The following is a 24,945-nucleotide window of genomic DNA, read 5'->3' on the forward strand; positions in this document are numbered from 1 at the left end:
TGTTATTATTATATTATTTTAATTTTCGGAGTTATACTGTATAACCAGAAGGGAAAAGTAGGGCTAATTTATTTTAAACACCTGTTTTCATACTAACGAATCACATTTAGAACACCTGCGTGTACAAATTTGACTGTTGTTTTTTTTTTTTCCTGCGTGGAGAAATATATACATGTAAAAATATAGTGCACTCCAGGTCAACATCTCTCTCTCTCTTTTTTTTAAAGGGACGCGTTTTGTTTTATTTTCTATTATTATAATTAATATTATTGCAAGTGCATTTTATTATCTTTTGAGACTATGAAGCATTTGCAATTTGTGCTTGTGCTGGCCATCGCGGTCAACGTGTGGGAATGTGGGGACGCAAAGTTTGGCGAGAGAGGAGAAATGAGCCCCAGGAGAAGAAGATGTTACGACGGAAGCTTGCCCAAGCGGCTGAAGAAAAGGGAGCGAAAACTGTTGCTTGACGGCAGCAGCGGAGGAGAAGTTTGCCACAGGCTGTATCCTCGCGTATCCTGCTGCCCCACCAGGAGAGCCGCCTATCAGATCCTGCACCGCAGGGATCCCAGGGTAAGTTAAAGTCCGTCCGCACACGCAGCATTTTCTTCTAATGAAAGGACTGGCTTTTTTTTAATATATATATTATTATTGCTAAGGCACCTGAGGACATGCATTTACAGCCTTTGTGCATTGTCATTCTGCTTCTTACTACCGACAGCTGAATTTGAGGATGGCAAGAGGAAGTTGCCTTGGGCTATGCTGCCAAGAAGAAGTCCTAATTTTTATGTTGCTGTGGGAAAGCTATTGTAGCCTTAGTGGTAGGCGACCTTTAAATAGCTTCAGATGTAATCCCCATTCATAAAACTGTAAGCATATGCGTGGCTTAATTTTATTTATTTCCCCCTCTTTTCAGTATCGCTGTAGCATTTATACAATCTTCGGAGAACAACTTAATCTGCTTCTATCGGAGGCAGCCTTAAAAGTGAAGAAAAATCCTGCTTTCAGCAATAAAATGTTTACCAGCTTCTCATAATACGGTTCAACTCTAATTCGGTGTGTCCAATCCGCTTCGTTGTTACCATGGCAATCACTCGCCCGATTTACGTTACTTCTACGCTGGCCACAGTGAGCTCCAACCGCCGGCTGAGAGTGACAGAAAGAGGCGCTAGGTAACTAACTGTTGAGCCATTTACCCGACAAGGTAGGAGTTCGGCTGTACCCTTTTTTTTTAAAGTCAGCCGTCGACCTTTTTACTGGAACTGGAAGCTGATAAGGATTTTTCCCCTCTTGCCGGCTGTTTGGCAGCCGTTGGTTCTCAGAGTTAACGCTCAGACGTTTGTTTGTCTAACGTCTTTTAAGTGTCTCGCGCTCTTCCACTCTTGACCGTTATGGCGCCAACCGAGGTAATAATGTAAGTGTTAAAATGTAATGCAGCGCAAAGCTCAGAGGGGGGGGGTTAATTAAACCGCTCTTCGGAAATGCAGGAAGGAGAAAAAAACAGCGAGTGTATGCGGCCAAACTTGTAGCAGATTCCTTTGGATCCTCACCGGGCCATTCTCATGTAAACCACCCCTCGAATCATTCAGTGGCTGGGTGGTATCTCACTTTGTGTTGCGACAAAAAGCCATATTGCATCATTTAATTTGCTCAAGTCATGCAAATAAGAAGGGGTGGGGGGGTCGAAACTGAATAGGACGAACTCGACTTCTCCTCCTCCCAACTACACTGCCCACACACGGAGCCCTTTCTGATTATGGCAAAAGAATAACAACAACACCATTGTGTTTGTTGGTTTCACTAATGGGAGAAGCTGGAGAACATCATTCTCCCCCCAGTCATGAGCCCCTGTCCAAGTGTTAATGCCTTTGAGAGGGTGCGTGTCTTTCACTATATCCCCCCCCCCCCCCCCCCCCCGCGCAATAAACTTACACCTATTCCCCGAGGACAAGTGTTTTGTTAACGCTTAGTGTTGCCTACCTCAGTGCTTGTCTCCCTTCTCCTATCCCAGTCTCCCTGATTGTGTGAGGACTGTCCAGATTTTTTCTCTATTTTTTTTATTCCAGCTGAATCGTATTTTACATTTTCATTTTTTTATGTGTTAATGTGTTTCTTCTGTGGATTTTTGCTGTTGAGTCATGCAGATGCGATCATAGAAGGAGCAGCTGTTCTCCCACACAAGGCTGAGCTTTGCAGGTGTGAAGGGAGTTTTAATAAATAAAAAAATGCAATGTAAAAATCTGAAATGACAGGGGAGTTAAGTTACTCATGATTTAATTTTCTTACCCATTGTAGTTCCACTTTTTTCCCCGATTGTGACTCTGCTCTTGATCTCTGTGAAAGTGTGACAGCTGAGCCTCCTTGTTGCTGTTTTCTCCCTGTTTTTTTTGAGGCGTGTACTCACCAAGATTGAGCGAGAGACAACAAACAAAGGTTCACTTGTTCTGGTTTGGATGATGGCAACATTGGAGCCCATCCCAGTAACATATGGACACAGGGCATGGTTGAGAGCACACAAATGCTACTCTCTGTGGACCTTGTGCCAGCCTATGGCACGCAGAATCAATGGGCAATTTAGAGCAGGAGAGCAGGCATGCCCGCAACACTACAGGGCATGAGCGTAGAGGATACCGAGACAGAGGTACACACTGTACATACAGTGCAGAGCTCCCTTTTGGAAAGGGGTTAGATAAATTGCAGAACAAAGATACCATTCAGTATGATTCTGTCTTTGTTTAGTCCATTACATTGCCTTCTATGAATTGCGATTTCCTATTTGCATGTCTGAAAGTGTATTTCACCTTATGGGCAAAATCAGCACTGTACAACTTCTGAAGAGAAAGTCTGTTCTGCAGCTTCAACTCGCTCTGCAACTAGAGTAAAGTGTAAGGTGTCCATATGTTAGCCTTGGGTCCCCTGGTCTAATTGACTTCGACAGACTGCTAATTTGTTGATACCAGAGAGGGAATGATGTGCCTGTCTATCTCTAAATTGGTGTTTACACATGGACCTCACACAGAGCAAAGCACTACCAGCCTGCTGCCTGCAAACAGCACTTGACCTAAAACAGATTACATTGTGTTTTATTATAGCTAATTTGTTATGTAAATAATCCTGCTAATTTCTTTTGGATGAAGTCTATGTATACCTTTGCATAATCACCCCAAGTCAGGCTTTGAGGCGCTTATTTGGTTTCATTCATTTTTTGCTTTGAAATTTGTCAAGCGTGGGTATCGTAATTTGATTTTAAGTGTTTGTGAACTTGGTAAGTAGGCAGAGAATGAGATGATCTTTTTGTTTATTTCTGTTTACAGAAAGGGAGGTCAGACTGTAGGCTTGACAAGTCTGTACAAAAGGCGACTGAATAAAAAATGTTGCAATTGTATAGAAAATTTAAGCATGTTGAGTATTTCAGGAAAAGACAAAAACAACTTTTAGACCTTTGTTAGAATTCACTTTTATGAATGGGATCATGCATTATCCAGTGGGAGAACAAGGAGGTAAGTGACATCACTAGTTGCTGCTGAAAATGTGGAGTCGGGTGATGCAGATGCAATTGTGGAGTTTTTGAAGACTTCAAACTGAAAGAAATAAAAACTAAAACTAAATAAAAACACCCCAAACATATCCACTGTAGAACATTAACAGAGTCCATGGCATTAACATTAAGCTTTTCATGTATGTAGTGAACAAATTATACGTCATATATATCTTATAACTATCTTTAAATCTTGTGAGTACTTGCTTTATATATATCACATTGGCTAATTTCATGTAGTTAAATGGGAGCATAATGTTAGACATCATATACACATATTTACTGAGCTGATATATACAAGCCTAACACTGAAATAAATATACAAAAATATATAAAAGTATATAATTTGAACTCAGTGAGATCATTTGAAAGCATCTTGCGTAGTTTTTCTAAATTCTCAGTGTCGTCATATTCAGGAATTTATAACAAAGATTTGAAAATGAATCTCACAATCTAAACTCTCCCTTCTTCATAGTGTAATATTTATCATGCTGCTATCACCAAATGTCCAGCTAAACCTAAACTATATGTTTGCTTGCGTAGTGAGTGTGAAGTGAGAGGTAAAAGCAAACAGCAAGCCGTTCTAATCAGGCGTATGCCCTTGTTGCGTGTGGTCTCCAGATTTTCTCCACCAACAATACAGAATGTGGACGTCTCCTGGAGGAGATCAAGTGTGCTCGCTGCTCCCCCAATGCCCAGGTGTTGTTCCACTCCTTGGACATGGATAAGATGCCACACAGGGAGCCAGACCTGCCACGGCTCTGCCAGAACTTCTGCCGCGAGTTCTACTACACCTGCAGGGGGCACATACCAGGTAATTACACAGATAATAATAGCCATTATTATAACTTTAATGTTGCCAGTGTGGTTACCTGATGGTATCCAAGTAAACATACATAGTGGAAAAGATTAAGTTAAAGTAAGCATGTGCTATATTTGGTCATTTGTAATTTTCATAAATTCAAATTGATGCGAACATGTTGATTTTGATTTATTAAAAAAAAAAAAATCAAACCCAGCCACACTTCTCATTGAGACTCAGCTTTCACATGCATGTGCAGCTGGAAGATTTTTGAACTTATGCAAGAAGTGGTGCGTCAATAGTCTGGTCTGTGGATATTTATTTATTCAGCTCTTACCTCATCTGACCTCACCCCGATTTGCTGTTGCTTGTCTCACCCATTTTTCTTGCTTTCTACCTCGTTTCTTAATGCATCAGTAAAATCACTTGCCACACTCTGGCTGTACGGACCCAGCACCTGATTAGTGTGCAGGCTGGCCTAGCACATTTGAGTAATCAAATTTGGAGAGTGATTTTTGTGCTTCTTATGACACAGTATCGAGTCTAGCTGTGTTTATGTCATCAGGTGCCGATATTGTTGTTCTCACGTCTCTGTTAGGTCTGTTGGGATCATGCAGGGTTATTTTAATCAGCAGAAATTTGCAATAAATTAACTTTCTGAAGCCCTTGAAGGTAGTAACAATATGCAGACTTGAGACAGTTCGTGACATGTGAATGGAAAATATTAGATATGCGAAGGTGGGTGTGAAAACAAATTTCATGAATGCACTGACAAAATCCAGCCGGCCTGACCTGTGTTCCAGAAAACTTGACTGACTGGAGAAAAGTGAACTATTTTATAACCTGTTCCTGGATGCAACTTGCTAGACTGAACTGCTGGAGTTGATTCTGTATTTGGGATGCATATGCACCCTAGCTGTGGTCTAGACATGACTGCTGGGTGCTTTGCCTTCCTCAGACATAAACTGTCAACTAAAAAAACTCTCTCATACTCTGCCATTAAACTGTTTTCATTTGGGTAGTAGGTTAACATGATTTGTAAACATAGCTGAAGTGTTGCTGTACTGGCCTCTGTCGTTCCTGACTATTAGATGGCAGAAACACAAAAAAACAAAAAAGCCATTGATGCAACAGTTTTCTATATGTGTAATGTACTGTTAAATGGGACGCCTCTATCACTGAAGCATTTTCTTCTCAGAAGATCACAGGTACCTTCAGAGTGCACACCACACAAGATCAAACACTTCTTGACTGTCTCTTCTCCTACAGCCAAGTCTTCTTCCAGTCTCGGTCGCCACAAACTGATTAGATCTGCTAAGATTTGCAAACAGAGAACAGTTTCAAACACACTTGTCTGCAATCCACCCACATGATACGCTGCAGCTCAAGTCAAATATCAAACACATACATTCCATCGGAGTCCTTGCTCATCTGCATTTAATGGCCTACCGTAGTATCATGTACAACAATTCAACTACAACTGATGTTGGCGAGACGGACTCTACAGAGCAAAGGCAAAGAAGAAGAAGTCTGGCATTGTCAGAGTTACATTGTTTCCTTATGAACTGATAGACATATGGGCTCAGAGAGTCAAACCAGAAAACCTCAAGAGAAGAATCCAGACAAGACTCCCACCCCGTCCCCCCACTGTAGGCTCCTCCCTGTACACCCCCCATCAGCCCCCACAGATCAGCATATGTGGTGACGAATGACACATTTATTTTTCTACAAAGGTTGTGTGTATGTAAAACTGCTGAAGTGCATCAAGATGTCAAGTACTTTGGGTGGGCCACCCAGGTTGCCTTGGAAGATAACCAGATGGAAGTATAACTTTAGCAGTGGGGAGCCAGGAATATGGACAGAGTTCTGTCTCTCACTCTGTGTGTCTTTGCCTTCGCTCCCTTGTTCTCTCACTTCTTTTCTCCTTTGATTTGTTTCCTGCCTTTTTTTTTAATGTTAACTCTTTTACAGTATCTTTTGTTAGTGCACACCCTGCAATGAAGGTAGAAGACATTGTCAAGCATACAAGGAGGTATTGGCGATTCCTGAAAATCATCTCCAAACTACAGACAGATTAATTTGATTGAATGATGTACAATATGAGCAATGCTTTTCTTATGCATTTGCATAAATGGTAACAATTAAGTTGGAATTTTTGAATGTGCAATTCCTTTTTTTTATTGTACCTGAATATTGTAATGGGAGGCAGCAAAAGTGAACATAACCACAAACCTTGCCTATCAGTGTCACCCGTTTTGCTAATACAAAATCACCAGTCACAGGTATTAAATTGAAACAGTAGCCTTTACTGCACCCATAACTGTCGTTCTGCACCCATGAAACTTCCTACCAGTCCTTGATTAGCCCATGTACCCCTTTTCTCCATAAAGCTATTTACTGCCTTGACTCTCACTTCTGCCTGGGGGCCTCCCACCTTCTCCATACTTCTCTTATGTCCTCCTCCACTCATCCCCGCACCCTCCATTCGATGTCCCCAACCAGCATGGTTAAGATAACTGCAGACACTAGAGTGTGGGTGGTATAGTCAGAGCTGTGTGTGTGTTTCTACGTGTGTTTGATCTTCATGTTATGTTTAGATGTTTGAGGGGATATCCTATCACCTCCAGTATTTGGTGCGGTCAACCCTTGCGGTGTGGGGCACAGGGAGTAGATGAAAGGAGGGACAGGGAGAGTCCTGTTTGTGTTTTTACCACTGGTGTATTTGCTTTCCTCTGTCCTCTGAGGGATTGACTAAAGGAAACAATATTGGTAAGATTGTTTTTAGGTCGCTAAGGGCCCCGAAGACCCACTGCGCACTCTGCTTATTGCCGGGAATAATGTTGTGACTGCACTGGCTCGAGGGGCAGCTCTGTGTGACTCCTGTGTTTATGCAGATTACCCTCTCCTCTGGCACTAAGTCGTTTTAGGTAAACTAGCAGGCCAAAGGGAAATAAGGAATGATGTGATGTCAGTTTTACCTTGAACTCATGGGCAGAATTTATGGAAATACAATCAGTCAGCATTTCGGAACATCATGTCTTTGTTTGGCAATTCAAGTGATGAAAAGCTCTCACCCTGAAAACAATTTTGTTTATTCAGTCACATGCCATATTAAACAGGTGGACTTTTTCATTTCACAGGCTATGCCCATGTGCAGCTCTGTAATGCAAAACAGCCAGACCAGAAGAGTAAAACAAGTAATTTGGTTGGGTTTTTTTGTTTGTTTGTTTGTTTTTATTTGATCAAAGAACATTTTAGGATACCTGTGACTGGCAAGAAAAATGAAGGAATAACATTTTTAACTCCAGCTAAGTGAATGAACACAGTTTGAAAATTGGAAACTGCCATCCAGCGTCACCAGATTAGTTAACCGTTAAATGTGTTGATTTTGAGAAATAATGATGGGAAAAGTTGTAAAAATGTAGTTTTAGAAGAGTTTTGTAATTTGGTAACTTTTTTGACATTTGTTTTCAAATTATTTTTTCTGTATCTATAGTGTTGCAGAATATATTCAAGGGGGTATATGTGTGATTCATGAAATTAATTTGGTTCCCATAATTCACTGCGATGGAGACATATTGTTTCTGGTATAGAGTCAGATGCTTTTGGCAAGGGTTTACCTAGTTAATAATTCTAGTAATCATATATTTGGCTTTCTTTGTGTCTCACATTTTTCAAAATGATTGAACTCCTTGTGGAGCTTTGTGGAGTCTTCGTTGGGATGCAGTGGGGTTTTTTTCTTTTTCTTTTTTTCCCTAGAAATAGCTTTCTTAAGACCACTTCTGTGTATGTCACAACCTAGTCAACCATCAAATGATCTATGAATCAGTTGAAGAATTATATTTTTAGTGCCAAACAGACAAAATTATAGTCCTCATCATGCCAGTTCTTGTACTAGGTTTATTTCAGATTTTTTTCATGTACAACGGCTGAGATGTGTACTTCCTCAGCAAGCTTGATGAATTTTGCTGCCACTTGCAATGTGTTGCTGTTCATTTCCAGTAAGCTTTCATTTAGTGTACATCGACAGCGCACACTGGGTTTAACTATCTAAAGCAGTTATAATTAAAGGATCATCCAGCTGTAGCAAATGCAACCTCATTATTGCATGGTGTTGAACCAACTGAATAGAAAGACAGTCTCTTCTACTAGGACTAAGGCATGAGCATTATTTCATGAATAAAAATAATGACAAGGTAAACTAAAATTTAGAATGCAGTCATTCTTCTTTCCGGAAGAGGTATAGTTCACTGTAGAGCCCTTTCTAATCTGTGATCCATTTGGTTTGGCCCAGTTTGCTTTCACTTGTTCTTTTCAGCTCAGTCTAGCCAGGATTTGTTTTGGCTCGTCAAGTAAAACTCCAACTCTCCCCGACATACTAGCACATCACATCATTTCTCATCACATCTCTCTTCTTCTGCCTCCACTTACAATCTCATCTTCTCTTGCATAATAGCCACAATACATTATAGGCAAACCAAAGCAAGCAGGCCAGACGAGCCAAGTATAAGAAGCCATGCAGTATCTAGTGTGTATGACTCCATATCTCGGTATCTGTTGTGTTTTCTAGAACTGTTCCAAGCCGATGTGGATGAGTTCTGCCAATACTATGGGAGGAGAGATGCCAGTTTGTGTTTTCCAGATTTTCAACGAAAGCAATCACATCATCAGGATTCTAACTACTTGGGAGATGAGAAAATAGAAGAAATCAGCAGGTATGTAGTCTGACTTTTACAGTGTTTTACTGCATTGATTGCGTGATACTATGGAAGCTCTAAAGTAATTTTTAAAATAAGTTTTGACAGTGCCATATGTTCTAACAAAATTAGCTTCTTGGGTTTTTTTCTATACCTATGAGAAGCAGGCATAGCTTTGGAACATGTTTTGGGTTCACTGGTCCATTTTGACATGGTCCATACTTTCAAACTGACATGCCATGCAATTTCTCCTGTAATCCTAAAGTTTGTACAGACTGCTTTTGCTCAGCTTTGCTAACATAATGAAAATGCTTATCCTGCGTCATTCTGTTTTCCTCCCTCACTGCAAAGGTCTGTACATCACAGAGAGCTTTGCCCTTTAGTCCATGGGGGGGATGCCTTTCATCTCAGTTTTCCCTAGGGCAGAAAGGCCAGAGACTAGGCACCTGAACAGCAGCAACCAACTTTCCGTCAAATAACTTCCGACAGTCACTGAGTTAAGGGCTTAAATTGTCTCTTCTGTCTCATATCCTCTGAGAAGTGTAAGCACATAAATGACAGTGAACAGGCTCCATTACTTTAAAAGAGTGGGAGAAAGAGCCAGAATTAAGTCAGCCGAGCTATCGACTGAGAATATGAGCTTCATTTTGGTGATTTAAGGCACAGAGCTTAAATGCCCTGTGTTCCTTGCACAATGCAGTGTGGCAATTGTGCACTTTTATGGTATAGGCAAAAAAAATTGTCATATATGTTGTCACTGGGTGGTGTGGATGATTATAGACTGATTTTTGCCATAGCACTTCATATTGACCTCTCTTATGTAGATTAACCTAAGTAGTCATGTCCACAGCCTGGAAATCTGCAGGGGTTCTTGCCCTCGTCTCACACTGGCACATTTGAGGGTAAATGTAGGTGGATGAGGTTGAACTTACTGGGTTTTCTTCTTTCAAAGAGCCAGATCTGACACACACAATTATTGCCCAGAAAAATCAATGTTTTGAATAAAGATGGGCAATGACATTTTTCTTATAATATTTTATTGTTCTGAGTGTCATGAATTGCAGATAGAGTGCTCAAGTGCAGATGCCTGGAGGCAGGCAGGTTAAACAGAAAATCTATCTTTATTAGGTGGACGTGATGTTCAATAATCAAATAATGAAGTCCACGAACTGAGACACAACAAATACAGGGAAACACACTAGGAGAGTAAACAGGTTATAAAATGAAATAAAGTTAAACCAGGAGTAAACCCTCAACCTATAATCAGACAACTAAGAACATAAACTCGCAAAGAAACCAAATAAAATGTCTAAGAACAAAGAGTACAAAGCTTAAAAAAAACCCTCAGAGCTCCAAGACCCAGGATCATGACAGTCAATAAAATATGACAGTGCAGCTGATTTAGTTTTGCTTTGCATGTAAATGGATTTAGTAGTTATCAGCTAGGACACCTTTTAAATACCTACAGCAATAATTGTTTTTAATCATTGTCCAGGTAATGTATACTGTTGCTGGATATAGTGTATTATTCTTTTAGTTTATGTATGGAAAAACCCTCAACATTTGAAGCCTACGGCGTAAAGCTATGGAGGTTTCACTGCTTTCAGGTCTGTTTGTCCCAGTAGAGGTAAGGGTGACTGCAGATCTGTTCAGTGTGATCACCTTTGGCCTGTGATCAGACATTTATAGAGCATAATAGGTCATGATTATGAAAATGATGTGGATCAGTGAACCATAGCTCTTGGTGGTATTTGCATTTCTTTTAGATTATGTTCTGATAAAATGACAAGATATCTTTTTGTGAGAAAAATGTTCCTGTAGAATCAATGCCAAGATTCACTGAACTTGTTGAGGTGGCAGGTGGTTGCCAAATATCTTATAAAGACCCTGGTATGTTTTGGGGGTTATTTTGTTTTTATCTTTCATCTGTACTGCTACCTGAAAGTCTTCCTGTTCTGTCTTATTGCTGGATTTACTGACATAGTCATTCTCTGTTCCTGTTCATATCTGGCATTAAAATGTGTCTTAGATTATTTGTTCACTGCTGAATAAATCTAAGTATAGAGATAGTATAGTACAGTAGAGTATTGAATGCACCCATGAAGCAGTCACATTGAGTCAGTCAGTCAGTCCATTATTTCTGGTGGTCTGCACAGCAAATGGCATCAGTTCTTTTAGTAGTACTCTAGTGATTTGCCTCTCCCTAGTGAAAAACAGCACTTTGGCAGAGTGAATTGAGTTGTTTACCTGCAGCTATCATTAACCATTTATTTTGAATAATACTGTTGTGCAAGGAAAAATAAAACACTTTATAGTGTTTGACCTTGCTTAGCTATGGTTCAGCTCATGTGCTCAAAACTGGTCAGTCAGGGTGGTGGTTCTGGATTGGAATTTAGAGATAATTGTTGGTAACAAGTAAGTTCCAGTAATTTAGTAGTCCGTTTGCTCTCTGGTTGCAAGCAGAATTGAGTTTGCAAACTTGAGCCCATGCAGGATTCTAACATTTGGTCTTAGCAAGCGGAAATAATGTAGAGTACTTGTTTGTTTGCCTGTAAAGTGGGAGAGTGAGATCCGGTCAAAAGTGGTCACTCGATACGTATGCTAATGCCAAGTGTGAAATGACGCACTTAGCACGGTCCGTTTATGATCGGATCACCCAAGACGCATGTTGATGGCAAATATGAACAGGGCCCTTGACATTTTGTATCTTCCTTGTTACCCAGGAAACACAAACACAACTGCTACTGTGCCCAGGAGGTGTTGAGTGGTCTAAGGCAGCCGGTGGCTGTGGTGCACTGTGGAGATGGTTCCCAGCGGCTCTTTGTCCTTGAGAGGGAGGGAATTGTCAGGATACTCAACCATAACCTCGAGCTAATTAAGGAGCCTTTCTTGGACATCCACAAGATAGTGCAGAGCGGCTTGAAGGTAGGACCAACTTTGCCTCATACTGTTACCTGTGAATTATAGAGGTAATATGTTGAACTAGATAATCATAGTTGTAAAGAACAAGGGGAAAAGAAAGAAAGAAAGAAACATGGCTGAGAGTACATAAAATATTTCTGCTACATTTCTAGAGTAAGGAAGTAATACAACACATGTCTTCCCAACACAAAATGTTTTCACCTGTGTAATGAAATGTCTCCAGGCAAGGAAAATCCCTTGGCAGTCTTGCTTGCATACTATTAGTATTATATTATATGATTAGACCAAACAAGCAGTCATTCATTAATTGTGATTGTGCATTGCGCTATTACCTGCTAATTAAATGTACACAGTGCAAACATTAAGCAAACTGATAATTTCTGCTACCTCTCATTAGAATGGTTAATGGCTTTCTTAATCTCTTCCATATTGTTCCTTTAAGGGTTCCAATATTATAGGATCTTATTTATATGACTACCACACGTGATAATGGGAATGACAGTTAAGTTTAAATTGTAACCTTGTTTATGCTTGTAGTTCAGTTAAACAAATAACTTCATATTAGAGGTCTGTGAAATCTTTTTTTCCTCGTCCTGCACTCTTAGTGTAGTCATTGGGGTGTTATTAATACAAATAAAACCTGTAGACCTGAAAAGGCGGATCTAGCCGCACCTCTGTAACATTTAACTTGTCTGTCTGACCATCTCTCTTGCCAGAAGAGGGAGGATGGCAGGGTAAACATATGTTCTACTTTTGTTTGGCTATCTGCCCTATGTGGGAAAAGTAAACATAGCCAAAGCAATAAAAAAAAAAAGTGCACATGAATTTTATTGTTTATGTCTTTTGAACATGATACACTCTTTTGGAAATAGTTAGGCTTGCTGTGTCCTTGAGTTGATGTATTCTCAAAAGTATGTGTGCCGTGCTACGCTGCTAGTTCTTGAAATGTCTTCTTTCTTTTTTTTATAAATTCTCTATGGATATATCATTTCCAAAGACACTTAATCTTCTTGAGATTTATTTTTATATCCGTAGAGCTTGGGTAATCACAGATTTTGAATTTGGTAATTGTTCAGGAATTGTTTAGATTGCATGAGGAGATGTGGTAGCTTAGATGTCTGTGGGGGGCACACTCCCAGACAGGAAGTTTATCCATCACGCATGCCTCTTGCTCCTCCACTGACAAGGTCCTCTGCTTACAAGGAGTCAAACGGAGCAGAGCATTTGAATATTAAGCTGCACCCTTTGGGATGCTCACCCCACTCTTCTCAGCTCTCTTATCTTAATTTACTCCAAACTAGTTGTGGATAAAGTCACTATTATGACAATTAGATGTGGCTCAATCCCCCTGCAAGCCCCAGGAGTCCTATTCTGAACTGTTGGCTGCCATAACGGTGCAATCCACTCCAAGGGAGGGCTAAGGTGTTTACTGGCAGAATCAACAGGATGGAGCTGCCTTTATACATAAAGAGGAACCCATGCTCTCAAGAGACAAGGCAGATAACGGGTTAATCATCAACCTCATGCACATGCTTTGATTGTAATGTTCTATGTTTCCTCTTACTCTTCTGTCCCCCTCCTTCCATGGATCCCTCGGTGCCAATTTAGCTGAACTGCACAAAAACAATACTACACTCTGGTGTGGGCTTCTACATGGCTGTGGGTGTTCTTAGAAATTCAGTTTGCTTTTAAAGTCATACTGTCCATTTATATATTCATGTTACAAACTTTCAGTTGATTATGTAACTCAGCGGGATCCTGTCTGCAGAAATCTATAATTGTTAAAATAATTTAAGCCCTATTTTGGACTTGTTGTTTGCAAAGAAACAATATAGCATGTCAAATCTGAGTAACTGTTGATGTTGTTTTTTCTTTTTTTGCCGGGGTTTGGGGGTTGTTTCTTAAATCTATTCCACATCCTTCAGGTTAAAAAGAATAGGGACCATTGGGTTTGTTATCAGCGCACAGTTCCAAAGCGATTATCTGTGATCGTGTGTGGTTATATTACTGTTTGTGGCATAGGTGCACATCAGTGAAGATAATATATACTGGGTTTACATCTCTTGCCTTTTTACATGATAGCTTTCCTCATCCAGATTTTAAAACAATAATTCACTATAACAGAGCCCAGGTGAAAAACTCACATACCCGCAGTTCAGACCTGTAAACCATTAGAAACACTGGACACTATATTAAGCAATAAATTGGGACAAAAGGATGGCCCCATATGCTGCTCCAAGTTTGTTTTGTTGGGGGTTTTTTTTGTTTGTTTTAATCTGTTACTGGCATCAAATGAGCATATTCTTGATTGTTTTAATATGTTACATTTGTATTGTTTTTAATTGAATATAGGTTTTAAGTTAATTATACAAAGATTTATTTTTATCCTCTCTATGTTTTACATAGCCTATAGGGCTGGGCGATTTGCTCCATAGTTCAATCATACTGTCTTTCTCCTGTTGGATTGCAAAGCATTGCTGCCAGGAAAGGATGGCAGAGGAGGTTAACATGCACCAATTAGGGCTGTACTCCCTAAAATACAATGTGTGGCCTAAATTCAGAAAACTCATTACACACTGGTGAGAGAGAAACACACACACTGAGAATTTATTTCTCAAATGTCAGTTCCAATTTTTTACACCTGTAGCTCTACTAACTCATCCACTCTGTTTAAAATGCCTCACCTAATTCCCCTTCACTCATCACCGTTTTCTCCCCACTTTGGTGGACCAAAAAGTTACATAGAGGAAGTATAGTCACATTACGCTACAGTTTAAAAATCAAAACAGCTGCTATAAGTATCCTCCAGATGTGACATGAAACTATGGCAAGGCAGATTTAATTTATTATGAATCACATAATAATAATAATAATAATAATATTTATTTAATGCATCAGTTGGAAATGAGCTAAAAATAGCCTTGATTGGTGAGTTGGCAAGCTATCGTTGATCTTTTGAACTTCATTCCCCAGCATTAGTATCTATTGGGGCAAACTTAATATCTCCAAAAGTTGATGGTGTTCATCTGGGTGTAGCGTTTTGTGGGAGAAACATTTCGTCACTCGATTGAGAATGCATCAAGACGGCAAACTTAATAGTTTATTTTAGATTATATAGCTTATTTTTGCAAACATGGTTATGTGTTAGCCTGTTTACTTGCCAGTAACAGTGAACCACAGGTGTATTTCCAGTTGCGTACTTTTCATGATTTATGGAAAGCAATGCTTGCAGCATACAAAGATTACATAAAATTTTATAGTGCTTTTACAAACATACATTTGAACACTATTAAACCTGTCAGGAACCACAAATATCCTTGAACGTGTATGGAATTGCTCTCAAAGCAACCTATGAAGATGCAATCAGAAACGGTGTGCTAAAAAACTTTAGAAATGCTACTTGAGAGTACAATGCATGATAATAACAGTGTACAGATATGGGTGACCAGCATCCCAGAGCTAACAGTAGTCCTATGAATCACTATGCATGTGGGTGAGTGGGCCTCTCATAAAATATTTCCCTATTCAGCCAAATGATTCAGAGCATTGGTGCTGTCCTTGGCATCAGAAGATCAGAGATGATGGAGTAAAATAAAGCAGTATGTAATGTTGGCTGCTCTTGTTCAGGTTGTAGTTCTACCTTAAGCTTTGCCCATGGTGGAGAGGGCAGAAGTTGAGCTATATAAAGGACATGTTTGTAGTGGAGTGAAACCGAGTGTTAAGGAAAATTTAAACTGTCCACTGCAGCCATGAATTTCTCATTCATGCATCCTTGATCTTTGTTGGGGTTTGTTTCCCACTTCTTCCTATTTGTGCTTATTCCTTTTCCTGTTTAAGTAAACTTTTTAACCAATCAGCATATTACAAACAAGTGATAGTATGCACAAAGGTGTATCTCTGTAGCCACTGCGCTGATCGAGATCCTATAATCCTTCCTTCTCTGTAGCTGAACAGCTATGCAAGTGGACACCACAGTACTATAAAAACAGCTTTGCACATAAATGCTGCAGTGCTCATATAAATATTGTTGGCTTTAAAAAAAATCATCATCTTTGTGGTTGATGATGGATTATATCTCGTTCTTGGTTAGTTGGAGTGGAATTTGTGCATGGCTTCTCGATGGTCCAAGAATTTAAGTATCACCAGCTGAAGGCATTGCAGTGGAAACTTGACTGTGTGATTCTTATTGCACAAGAAAAAAAGAGACAGCAAAAAAACTGTGTATGTTGTTTGTGAGGGAGGTACGAGCATACATGCTGCAGGTTGTCTTTGAGTGAAGGGTGTAGAGGGTGTTTTTGTTCCAATCAACTCTAATGGAATGTCTTTTTGTGGAGTGAGGATCAAAAGGTTCAGGGTTATAATGCATGAACCAACACATGTGTCACTGATGCTCAGTGACAGCTATCCCTGCAGAATTGGAAATTGCTGCATTTCTTGTGACATTTTCTTCATAATTCTGTGAAAATAATCACTGAGAGATATCAGCTGGTTGTTATCCCTGCACCTCACATTCCCAGGTTTATTTGGAATGATGCCACATGTTCCATAGAGCCAAACCCAGAGCTCCAGAGAACAGTGTTTGAGGGAAAAGTGAAATGCAGGGACAGGTATTTGTGAAAAATGAAGAAATAATACCTGGTGAGAGATCAGAAGCCCCCTACTTTGCTTTGGAAGAATGATGGTAGTCATAAAAAAGACAAAGAAATTCATGGAAAAAATGTGTTTTAAGTTGACACAATGTGCATGGTGATTTGTACAATTTGACAGAGTCACTACAACAATCAGGGAGCTTTGAAGTACAGGTGCAGCATCTATAACTACGAGAATCATCCCTTATATAGATGGAAAAACATGGCAGAAACATGTAGCTCCTCCTGCATTCAGCTACACACGTGGTATCACTCTAGTCAATGTACTTGAATATCTTTATATGTAGGTGCATTAGAGAACCCTAAAAACTTCAGAATTGGCTTTACACCTAACAATATGCACAAAAATGCAGTTTGTACATTCTTTAAATGAGGTTGTTTATATAGTTGTAAGTTTTTGAACCATGCCAAAAATATCTTACCTACTGCAGCTTTGGCAGCAGTTTTAACATGATCACTGCTCACGATTCCCAGCTTGGCACTTTGTCTTCTTTTAATCAAGCTATCTCCATGGACCGGCTTACAGTGAAAGGCTCGCTGATGCAGTGTTTGTTTCTTATGGCTCTGGTGCTAGCTCTGCTGTCTGCCTGCTGCTGAAGGAGCTAGTCATTAGCAAGGGAGCTAATATTTCAGCCCATTTACCACTGTGTACCTTGGTGGTCCCCCTTTGGCTCCGGATCTAGGCCTCTTTGGAATCACAGCTTTTGACCCACTCCCTATGGTGAGTTTATTTTGGGGATGTGGGTCACTGCATCTCTCAATCTAACATATGGATCCAAAATTTCCAAAGGTGAGGTGGAGAATTTCTCTTCCCATCAAGAAACTTTTTGACACAGGATACTCACTGTGTCTCCAAGTAAAGAGTGCTGCATCCACTCCCATATAACTCTTGTTTTTATTTGACTTCAATGGTCTGACATTTAGTAGTACTCATAAATTTTTGCAGAGGAACCCTGCCTTTTGGGGTGGAGACTTATTTGTAAACCTTCACAGTATTTCACTTTATATTCAGATTGATAGACCTCCTGTGGCTTATCCTGTGGGTCTCTGTTTTTCCTCATTGGTACTTTGAGTAATACCTTGGCAAAGAGTCATCTTTTTACATGTGTATGGAGCCTGTGTTTGGACTGCACTGGGTCCAGTGCAGTGTGAACCGAACTAGTAGATCCAGTATACCAGTTTATGTTTTTCTTGTCCTGTTAAATAAACTACACCTATCCAGAAAAGTGCCACTATAGTGCAAACAAATATTTATATGTATATATTTTTTCTGATTTTCTTTCTCATTGTTACTGTTTTGAGAATGAATACCTGAGGAATATGAGTGCAATATCAGTGCTTTTGTAGTAACTGCAGACCTTTTTAAAGCTATTATTGATAGTAAATGAAACGCTGTTATATACTTGCTTAAGGATCACTTTAAAAAATGTTCTTAACACCTGAGAATTCTGCTCATTCTGTAGTCAAGAAGAAATACAGGGAGAGAGTAAAACATAAAAAAAAAGCCAACTTGACTTTCCTTGCCTGGGGAATGAAATGCTATAGCTGATTACTACAGCTAACTATGACAGGAGGACCACCAAGGTAGCGACAACTGATGTAGCTGCCTGCAGGGTTAGACAAAGGTTTACATATTACACAAGCAATTTAGATGTTTTCTAAACATGTTGCCAAGACAGTGGGAGTTGGCAGCTCTTTCCTTGTTTAGGTTGTCTTTTTTTTCCTTTTTTACTCTACTCTAGCCCTACTGCCCCCCCCCCCCCCCCCCCCCCCACCACCACCACCACCACCACCTTCCAAGCCTCGTATTTTGCATGGATTTTGTGTAAATCAGTGAAGAGTGAGGGGATGGGGAGCGAAAAGCAGGGACTGAAGCACTCTGCACTTTTGTGCTCTCTATGAACTGTGAGTGAGCTAATAAATTCTTTCAGCCACTCAGCATAGCATTCACAGATATCCCCCAAAGATTACACACACAAATCACCGCACAATAGAGGCCACCGGGAGGGTCTGGGCGTCACTGGGGCCCCCGACCCTGGGGACAGGCGCACATAAACAGGCTGCAGAAGACCTGGCAAAGTCTATGATTTGCAGAGGAGATGCTGCTAAACCCTGAGTCAAATGCTTCCTAATGATTGGTAAAAGTATATGTTTTAAAGGTGTGTAGTGAAATAGAAGCAAGAGTGAGAGAAAAGCAAAGAAGTGAAAGGGAAGATGAACGTCAAATTTAAAAAAAAAAAAAAGGGGGGGGGGGGACAGTGGGAGAACTAAAACAGGCAGGGGGTTATGGATGTATAGAGGCTGTGTGTTGGGGATGATGAAGATGACCAAGGGGGGTGATTCCAACCCCACACAGCCAAGCACAAGCCAAGCAGGGACATAATTAACTCCTGGATCTTTTGTGTTTATCATCTGACTGCAGGGCGGAGATGAAAGGGGCCTGCTAAGCTTGGCATTCCACCCCAATTATAAGAAGAATGGCAAGCTCTACGTCTCCTACACCACCAACCAAGAGCGCTGGGCCATCGGACCACACGACCACATTCTCCGTGTAGTTGAATACACCGTTTCGAGGTAATGGGAGAAGTAGTGCACCAAACCACTGCCTGAAATGACACCATAAGGGTACATAAAAGGTCGAGGTTAATAGAGACTGGATATGCAAACTTATTTTAAGACATCTTTAGCACATGAATGCAAAACAGTTTTCATTTTAGACAACTGTGATTTGTAGTACTGTACCTATGAAATGTGGTGAACATTCCCATTTCCCATTGTTTTTAATTTTATTTAAATTCTAAACACTATCCGGTTGTTCAGTGATGACACGACGAATCCTACTTCCGGGCCTAAAGTAGTCTGCGTTTAATATGGCTTTTGTGTTGTTAACATGTTTAATGTTATGTATTTTCTTCTATTTGATCTCAAAAAGCTCCTAAAACAGTCAGTGATCACCGTTGACCTCCCTCGGCTTTTATTACCGCTAATCATTTATTTAAGCTCAGTTTTTAAAACCTTAGAATGTAACTACAGCCCAGCCCATGCAGCAGTATATGAATGACTAACCTCGTATTGTGGATGGATTAACTCAGTTGTTCTCCTGGCTGAAGTTTGGTCCTTTTACAGCATCCTGCCATGCGATTACATTTGTTCCTGACCACCGAGAACACTCACGTTAACTTTTATCGAGTGGAAAAAAAGTTAGCTTGTTTATATTATGCTAACATAGCTGTGTCGCTAGCGGTCACGTAGCACATCATTATATACCAGCTAGCCCAACTTCAGTAACCCTACAAACGTCACTGCTTTTTAGTTTTCTGTCTTCATTTATGCTGGAAGTGATAACAGAGCTGTACGTTTTAATTTGTTTCCAAAACCCCGCAGTCAGGACATGCTATATTGTATTTAGATAGAAGCTAGCGAGCTAACTCCCTGCTAACTTCTAACTCCGTTAAATGTCATAAATTCCGTTTTCATGGATGCCTGGATGTTAAACTCAATAGTTACACCTGGTAGAGCAGAACGCTGATCATTTTATTAAAGATGAAAGACTTTAGACAGTTTTTCAACTCTCAGTAATGCCATAGTGATCGTTTGATATATGGACCTGCAGCGGAGTTTAGGTCCAGACACGGCTAGTGACGTCAGACTGAACAACCGGATAAAAAGGACAAACTTTTCTCATATGGAAGTTTCTGATTACTGAATTGTGGATCTTTTGATTATACCACTAATAAATCCAACCTGCTAACCTCAATTTCTGCAAGAAACCATGGTAACAAAACCTTCAAAGGCACACTGAGGATTCTTCTAGACATGCAAAGAAATCAAAACAGATAATTTTTGTCTTTTGAGGATTTAGAAAGTAGGTCAAATCGCCAAGAAAAGTGTTTTGATAAGATGTGCAACGCTCTCATTATCATAACAGTGTTTTGCCTTTTCCTGTGTCTGTACCTTACACTCCCTTCACAATGACCTGTGATTAAGAAAACAATCTTTTCTCACGAACATGTTTAAGTGTTACATTTTCATTTTCATAATCACAGTTGTATGTTTGACTTAATGATCTAATCTTAATTATAATCTTGGCATGCAGTCTTGGTAACTGCAGCACATAGTCCTTAATTTGAGGGTCCAATAGAGAAATGGTAGTTAAAGTACTTAATGGTAGCTTAAAATACTTTTTTTTTTTTTTTAACTTTAGGCTTTTTAAAAATTGCACGACTACCCAAAACAACGCAACTTGCCATATTAGTTGCTGATACTGTGAAACTAAATTCTCATTTTGCACTTCACTTGAAATTGTGCAACATTTTGCACCCTGTCTTTACATCTCCACCCACTGTCTTTGGCGATACATTAGATTAAGACTAAATGTCTGCAGAAAACAAAGTATTTAAAGTAATTTAATGTTGGATTTTGTTCCGCGTGTCATGTCAGCATATCTTATCCATGCCTTGGTGTCATTGTACCCATTAACAGAGTCATTATTTGAAGCAAACAGACAATCCATGGTGATAGTGCATGTATAACATGCACTATCACCATGAGCTTTTCACATGTGAAAACATGAACGCTGAATTGAATGGCCTTTAACCTGCCAGCTCCCCATTAACAGTCTGTGTGATATAAAGTTGCACCAAATTAGTGAAGAAAAAAGCAGATAACAGTTCAGAAAATTCATTTACAAAAAGCATTATCTTTTATTGTATATTTTAAAACACTATATGACCATATGTCTGTGGCTTTTACATCAGTCAGAATGACCTTTTTGGCCATTTGTCCACTTTCAGATATCATACATTTGAACTCAGACCCCTTTAAAAATAAGGGAGCAGACAAAAGTCCCCTTATTTATTTATAAGACAGCGTAAAAGCATCAAGGTATAGAAATGTTGTGGGTACTCCTTATAAATGCCGTTTAGCAAACATATTTTTTGCATTTGCAATTTTTTATGATTTTCTCAGGAAAAACCCAAACCAGGTAGACACAAGGACAGTCCGAGTACTAATGGAAGTGGCGGAGCTGCATAGGAAGCACCTTGGGGGCCAACTTCTTTTTAGTCCTGATGGTCTGTTGCACATCATCCTGGGAGATGGCATGATCACTTTGGATGATATGGAAGAAATGGATGGACTGAGGTAAGATCAAAAGTCCAAGGGTCATTTTATTGATGTTTATATACTGCTTTGTGCTCCATGTTTCAATCGTGACCTACCGTGTACAATTTTGAATGCGTGTTCTTGTTTTTGCTTGCAGTGATTTCACGGGGTCTGTGCTAAGGGTCGACATAGACACAGATAGTTGTGCTTCTCCATATTCCATACCACGGAGCAATCCTTACTTCAACAGCACCAACCAGCCACCTGAAATCTTTGCACATGGATTACATGATCCAGGCAGGTAAGTGAAACACTGCACTCTTTAAAGATTCTTGCTATGACTGATTTGCAATTTTCAAATGTAGAAATTCTGCTCATACTATAGGGTATTTTCATTACTGCTCTTGTAGAAAATATGAACTTAGCACAAACAGTAAGGCATTTTGTGTTGGGTCGATTGTTTCTCTGTTGTTAACAATGCTTCCCGGCAATAAATCTTATGCAGTTGGAAAGCCTGTTTATTTCCTCTTATATGGTGACACAAGTAAAATCCATTTACAGGTTGAACAACAGAGTTTGATATATGATCTGCACCCATAAAAACTTCTTCCTTTTTAAAACAGTGTTTTTCCTTCCCACTGTTCCCAAGAGCTTGATCAAAAGGTCTCATTTGATTGGTGGGATTTTCTCTGTATTATTGTAGGGTCTCTACCTTAGTATATAGTATGTCAGTATAAAGTATGTTGAGGTGACTGCTGTTGTCATTTGATGCTATATAGAACTATACACAGCCACAACAGCTGGTCACCAGCTTGGTCACACTCCTGTGTGATGGCATCAACCTGGACTTACTGCTAAATGTCACGTTCCTCCACATGTTCAGGTTCCTGTGCACATGTTGCTGATGCCAGCAGTGGAAGGCAGTCATGGCAGCCCTGTGAGACTGGAGACTAGCTGTATGCAGACTGTTCAGGGTTGTCTTGGTAGAAAGCTGTTGGCCGTGTCATCTTGCAAACCTTGACTGTAGTTTTGTAGAAGACTGCCTATGATTCACCAGTGCTGAGAGTGAGGAAACAACCTGACGGAGACGCCTACCTTGTAGCCTGTCTCTGGCATTGCCCAATTTATGGAACTTCACTTTGGAGGTGGCAGTAGGCCTCCCTCCAAATAATGCAGCAGCTTGGTTTTTGCTTAACATCAGCTGGAAGTAGCCCTATGGGACAGCCCTATAAAGATCAGTCAAACATGGCCTGGGGCATACACCAACTGACCGGTGTACCACGGTCCGTGCTCATCTCAAGATGCTGCTAAACACTAGCCAGTCAGGCACCTGATTGTCAGCAACTAGGCTACTAGAAGTTCGAAACAAAACTCAATAGCAGAACAAGCTGTTCAGCACATGCTCAACTCTGGTGCTCAAATGTAGCACTAGCTTTAATGGGAAATAAACACGCTTTCCAACGGTATAAAAGTTCTTACCAAGATGCATCGTTACAATAAAGAAATAGTCAACTGCATGCAAATTACCTTTTTGTGCTTGTGTTGTATTGCCACCTTTTATTTGTTTGGTGTTTGGATATTACTTCTAGTTATGTTATATTCATTCCTGGCACGCTGTGCTCTGTAGGTGTGCAGTAGATCGACTTCAGTCAGACAATGGGAGTCTTGTAATCCTCTGTACAGATGCCAGTGGCAGAAACACAACAGCAGGAAGAATACTGGAAATTACTAAGGGGGGCGATTATGGTGAGTTACAATTTCCATGAGAATTTCCAAAAATGTTCACAATATTTACCTTTTTCGCATGTTTGGAAGGAGTTTTAATATACCCAGTTGTGCACAGTCTTTGCTGGAGTTTTGTTTGATTGCATTACATCCTGAGAAAGAAGTGAAAATACATTAGCATCCTGGATAACCTTTCACATTTATTTCCCTGAAAGTGACATGTGTTTTTATGAATGTCTTTCATTTTGTAAGAACAGTGTTTTGGCAACAGATTCAGAAACACACCAGGTTGAGTGCAGAAACAGTGAAGGTTAAATGTAAAAATGATGTGATCCAGAAATATTCCCCATTTGTGGTGTGTAGATTTGCCAGTGGAATGTAAGATGGTGTCCACAAGTAAGATTTAAAGCTGTCAACAATAATAACTGTCTAGATGATGGTTTGGCGCTGTTGAAAACACAGCTGAGAGGAATCTAGCTCTTCTCACATTTAGAAAATAATCAATAACAGCAGCACTTTACACTGCTTATCCTTCCTTTTTCCACAAAAAGAAAATTACAGCTCTTTGTTCCAAAATATATGAGGCAGGTTATCCTTGCGCTAAGTTAATCCTTAACTTTGATCTCTCACTCCATTTGAAAATGTCACTTCTTGCCACAGACCACCTCTCTCTTGGCCTGATGCCCGATTTAGCCAGTTACCCAAACTCCAAAGTGATTACGGTTGGGAAATGAGCACACCCCGTCTCGGATCATAAATTTTTAAGGGCGGCAAACCTCCATTCATATTTTTCCTTGCCAAGAAATCGTAATCCAGTAAATGTGCCACATTGCCTCACCATCACGCTTTTGAATAAAAGATCAATACATTCTTTTCCAGTTTTGATAAAACACGTCCGATTTAAATCTAGAATTCCCTCTTTCCTCCTTTTTTGTGTCTCATATAAACAACACAGCAATTATGTCTGATGAACGTGGTCTATGTTTTTGATTCCAAAACAAACAAAACAACACCAGTGCATGAATCAAGAAAAGCAGTTAAGTAGATTACAATCCCTGCAACATCAGTGAGACAGAAGAGATTGTCTCTGGGATAAAACATGCATGCAGACAGTTTGTGATGGTGTTACAGATGAATGGCAGTAGGTCTATGAGTCTATTGGAAGTGCCTAAATAAGACCTATGTCTCCTTGTCCCAATAGAAAATGAGCCCTCTGCCTATGACCTGCATTCCAGTGGTGGAGCACCACCTGTGGGGGGTTTCATCTACAGGGGCTGTCAGTCTAGGAGACTTTATGGCAGTTATGTCTTTGGAGATAAAAATGGGTAAGTACAATAAAGAAATGACTGATTAATATATTTAAACAGACTATTTAAGTAGCTGTATGTTTTTAAGAATTAACTGTGTTTACATGATGACAAAAATCTATATTTCAAAGTCATTCTAACATCTTTATCCTCCCAGAGTTGATTTATGACTTAGTAAGATCAACATGACTTTTCTTCTAATATT

General features: G+C 39.9%; 1 protein-coding gene across 1 annotated transcript in view; it reads left to right on the forward strand.

Annotated features, from left to right (window-relative positions):
* Positions 1–244: 244 nt before the first annotated feature.
* Positions 245–24,945, forward strand: part of hhip (hedgehog interacting protein) — a 37,276-nt gene continuing 12,575 nt past the window's right edge. The window contains exons 1-9 of the mRNA XM_026171335.1: positions 245–570; positions 4,157–4,349; positions 8,908–9,052; positions 11,758–11,959; positions 19,028–19,179; positions 21,574–21,747; positions 21,866–22,009; positions 23,336–23,454; positions 24,635–24,758. Of these exons, the coding sequence (XP_026027120.1) occupies positions 301–570; positions 4,157–4,349; positions 8,908–9,052; positions 11,758–11,959; positions 19,028–19,179; positions 21,574–21,747; positions 21,866–22,009; positions 23,336–23,454; positions 24,635–24,758 (1,523 nt within the window). The 5' untranslated portion in view covers positions 245–300. The remainder of the gene's footprint in view (positions 571–4,156; positions 4,350–8,907; positions 9,053–11,757; positions 11,960–19,027; positions 19,180–21,573; positions 21,748–21,865; positions 22,010–23,335; positions 23,455–24,634; positions 24,759–24,945) is intronic.

This window comes from Astatotilapia calliptera, chromosome 6 (assembly GCF_900246225.1).
Source record: "Astatotilapia calliptera chromosome 6, fAstCal1.2, whole genome shotgun sequence".
In the NCBI taxonomy this organism is placed as follows: Eukaryota; Metazoa; Chordata; class Actinopteri; order Cichliformes; family Cichlidae; genus Astatotilapia; species Astatotilapia calliptera.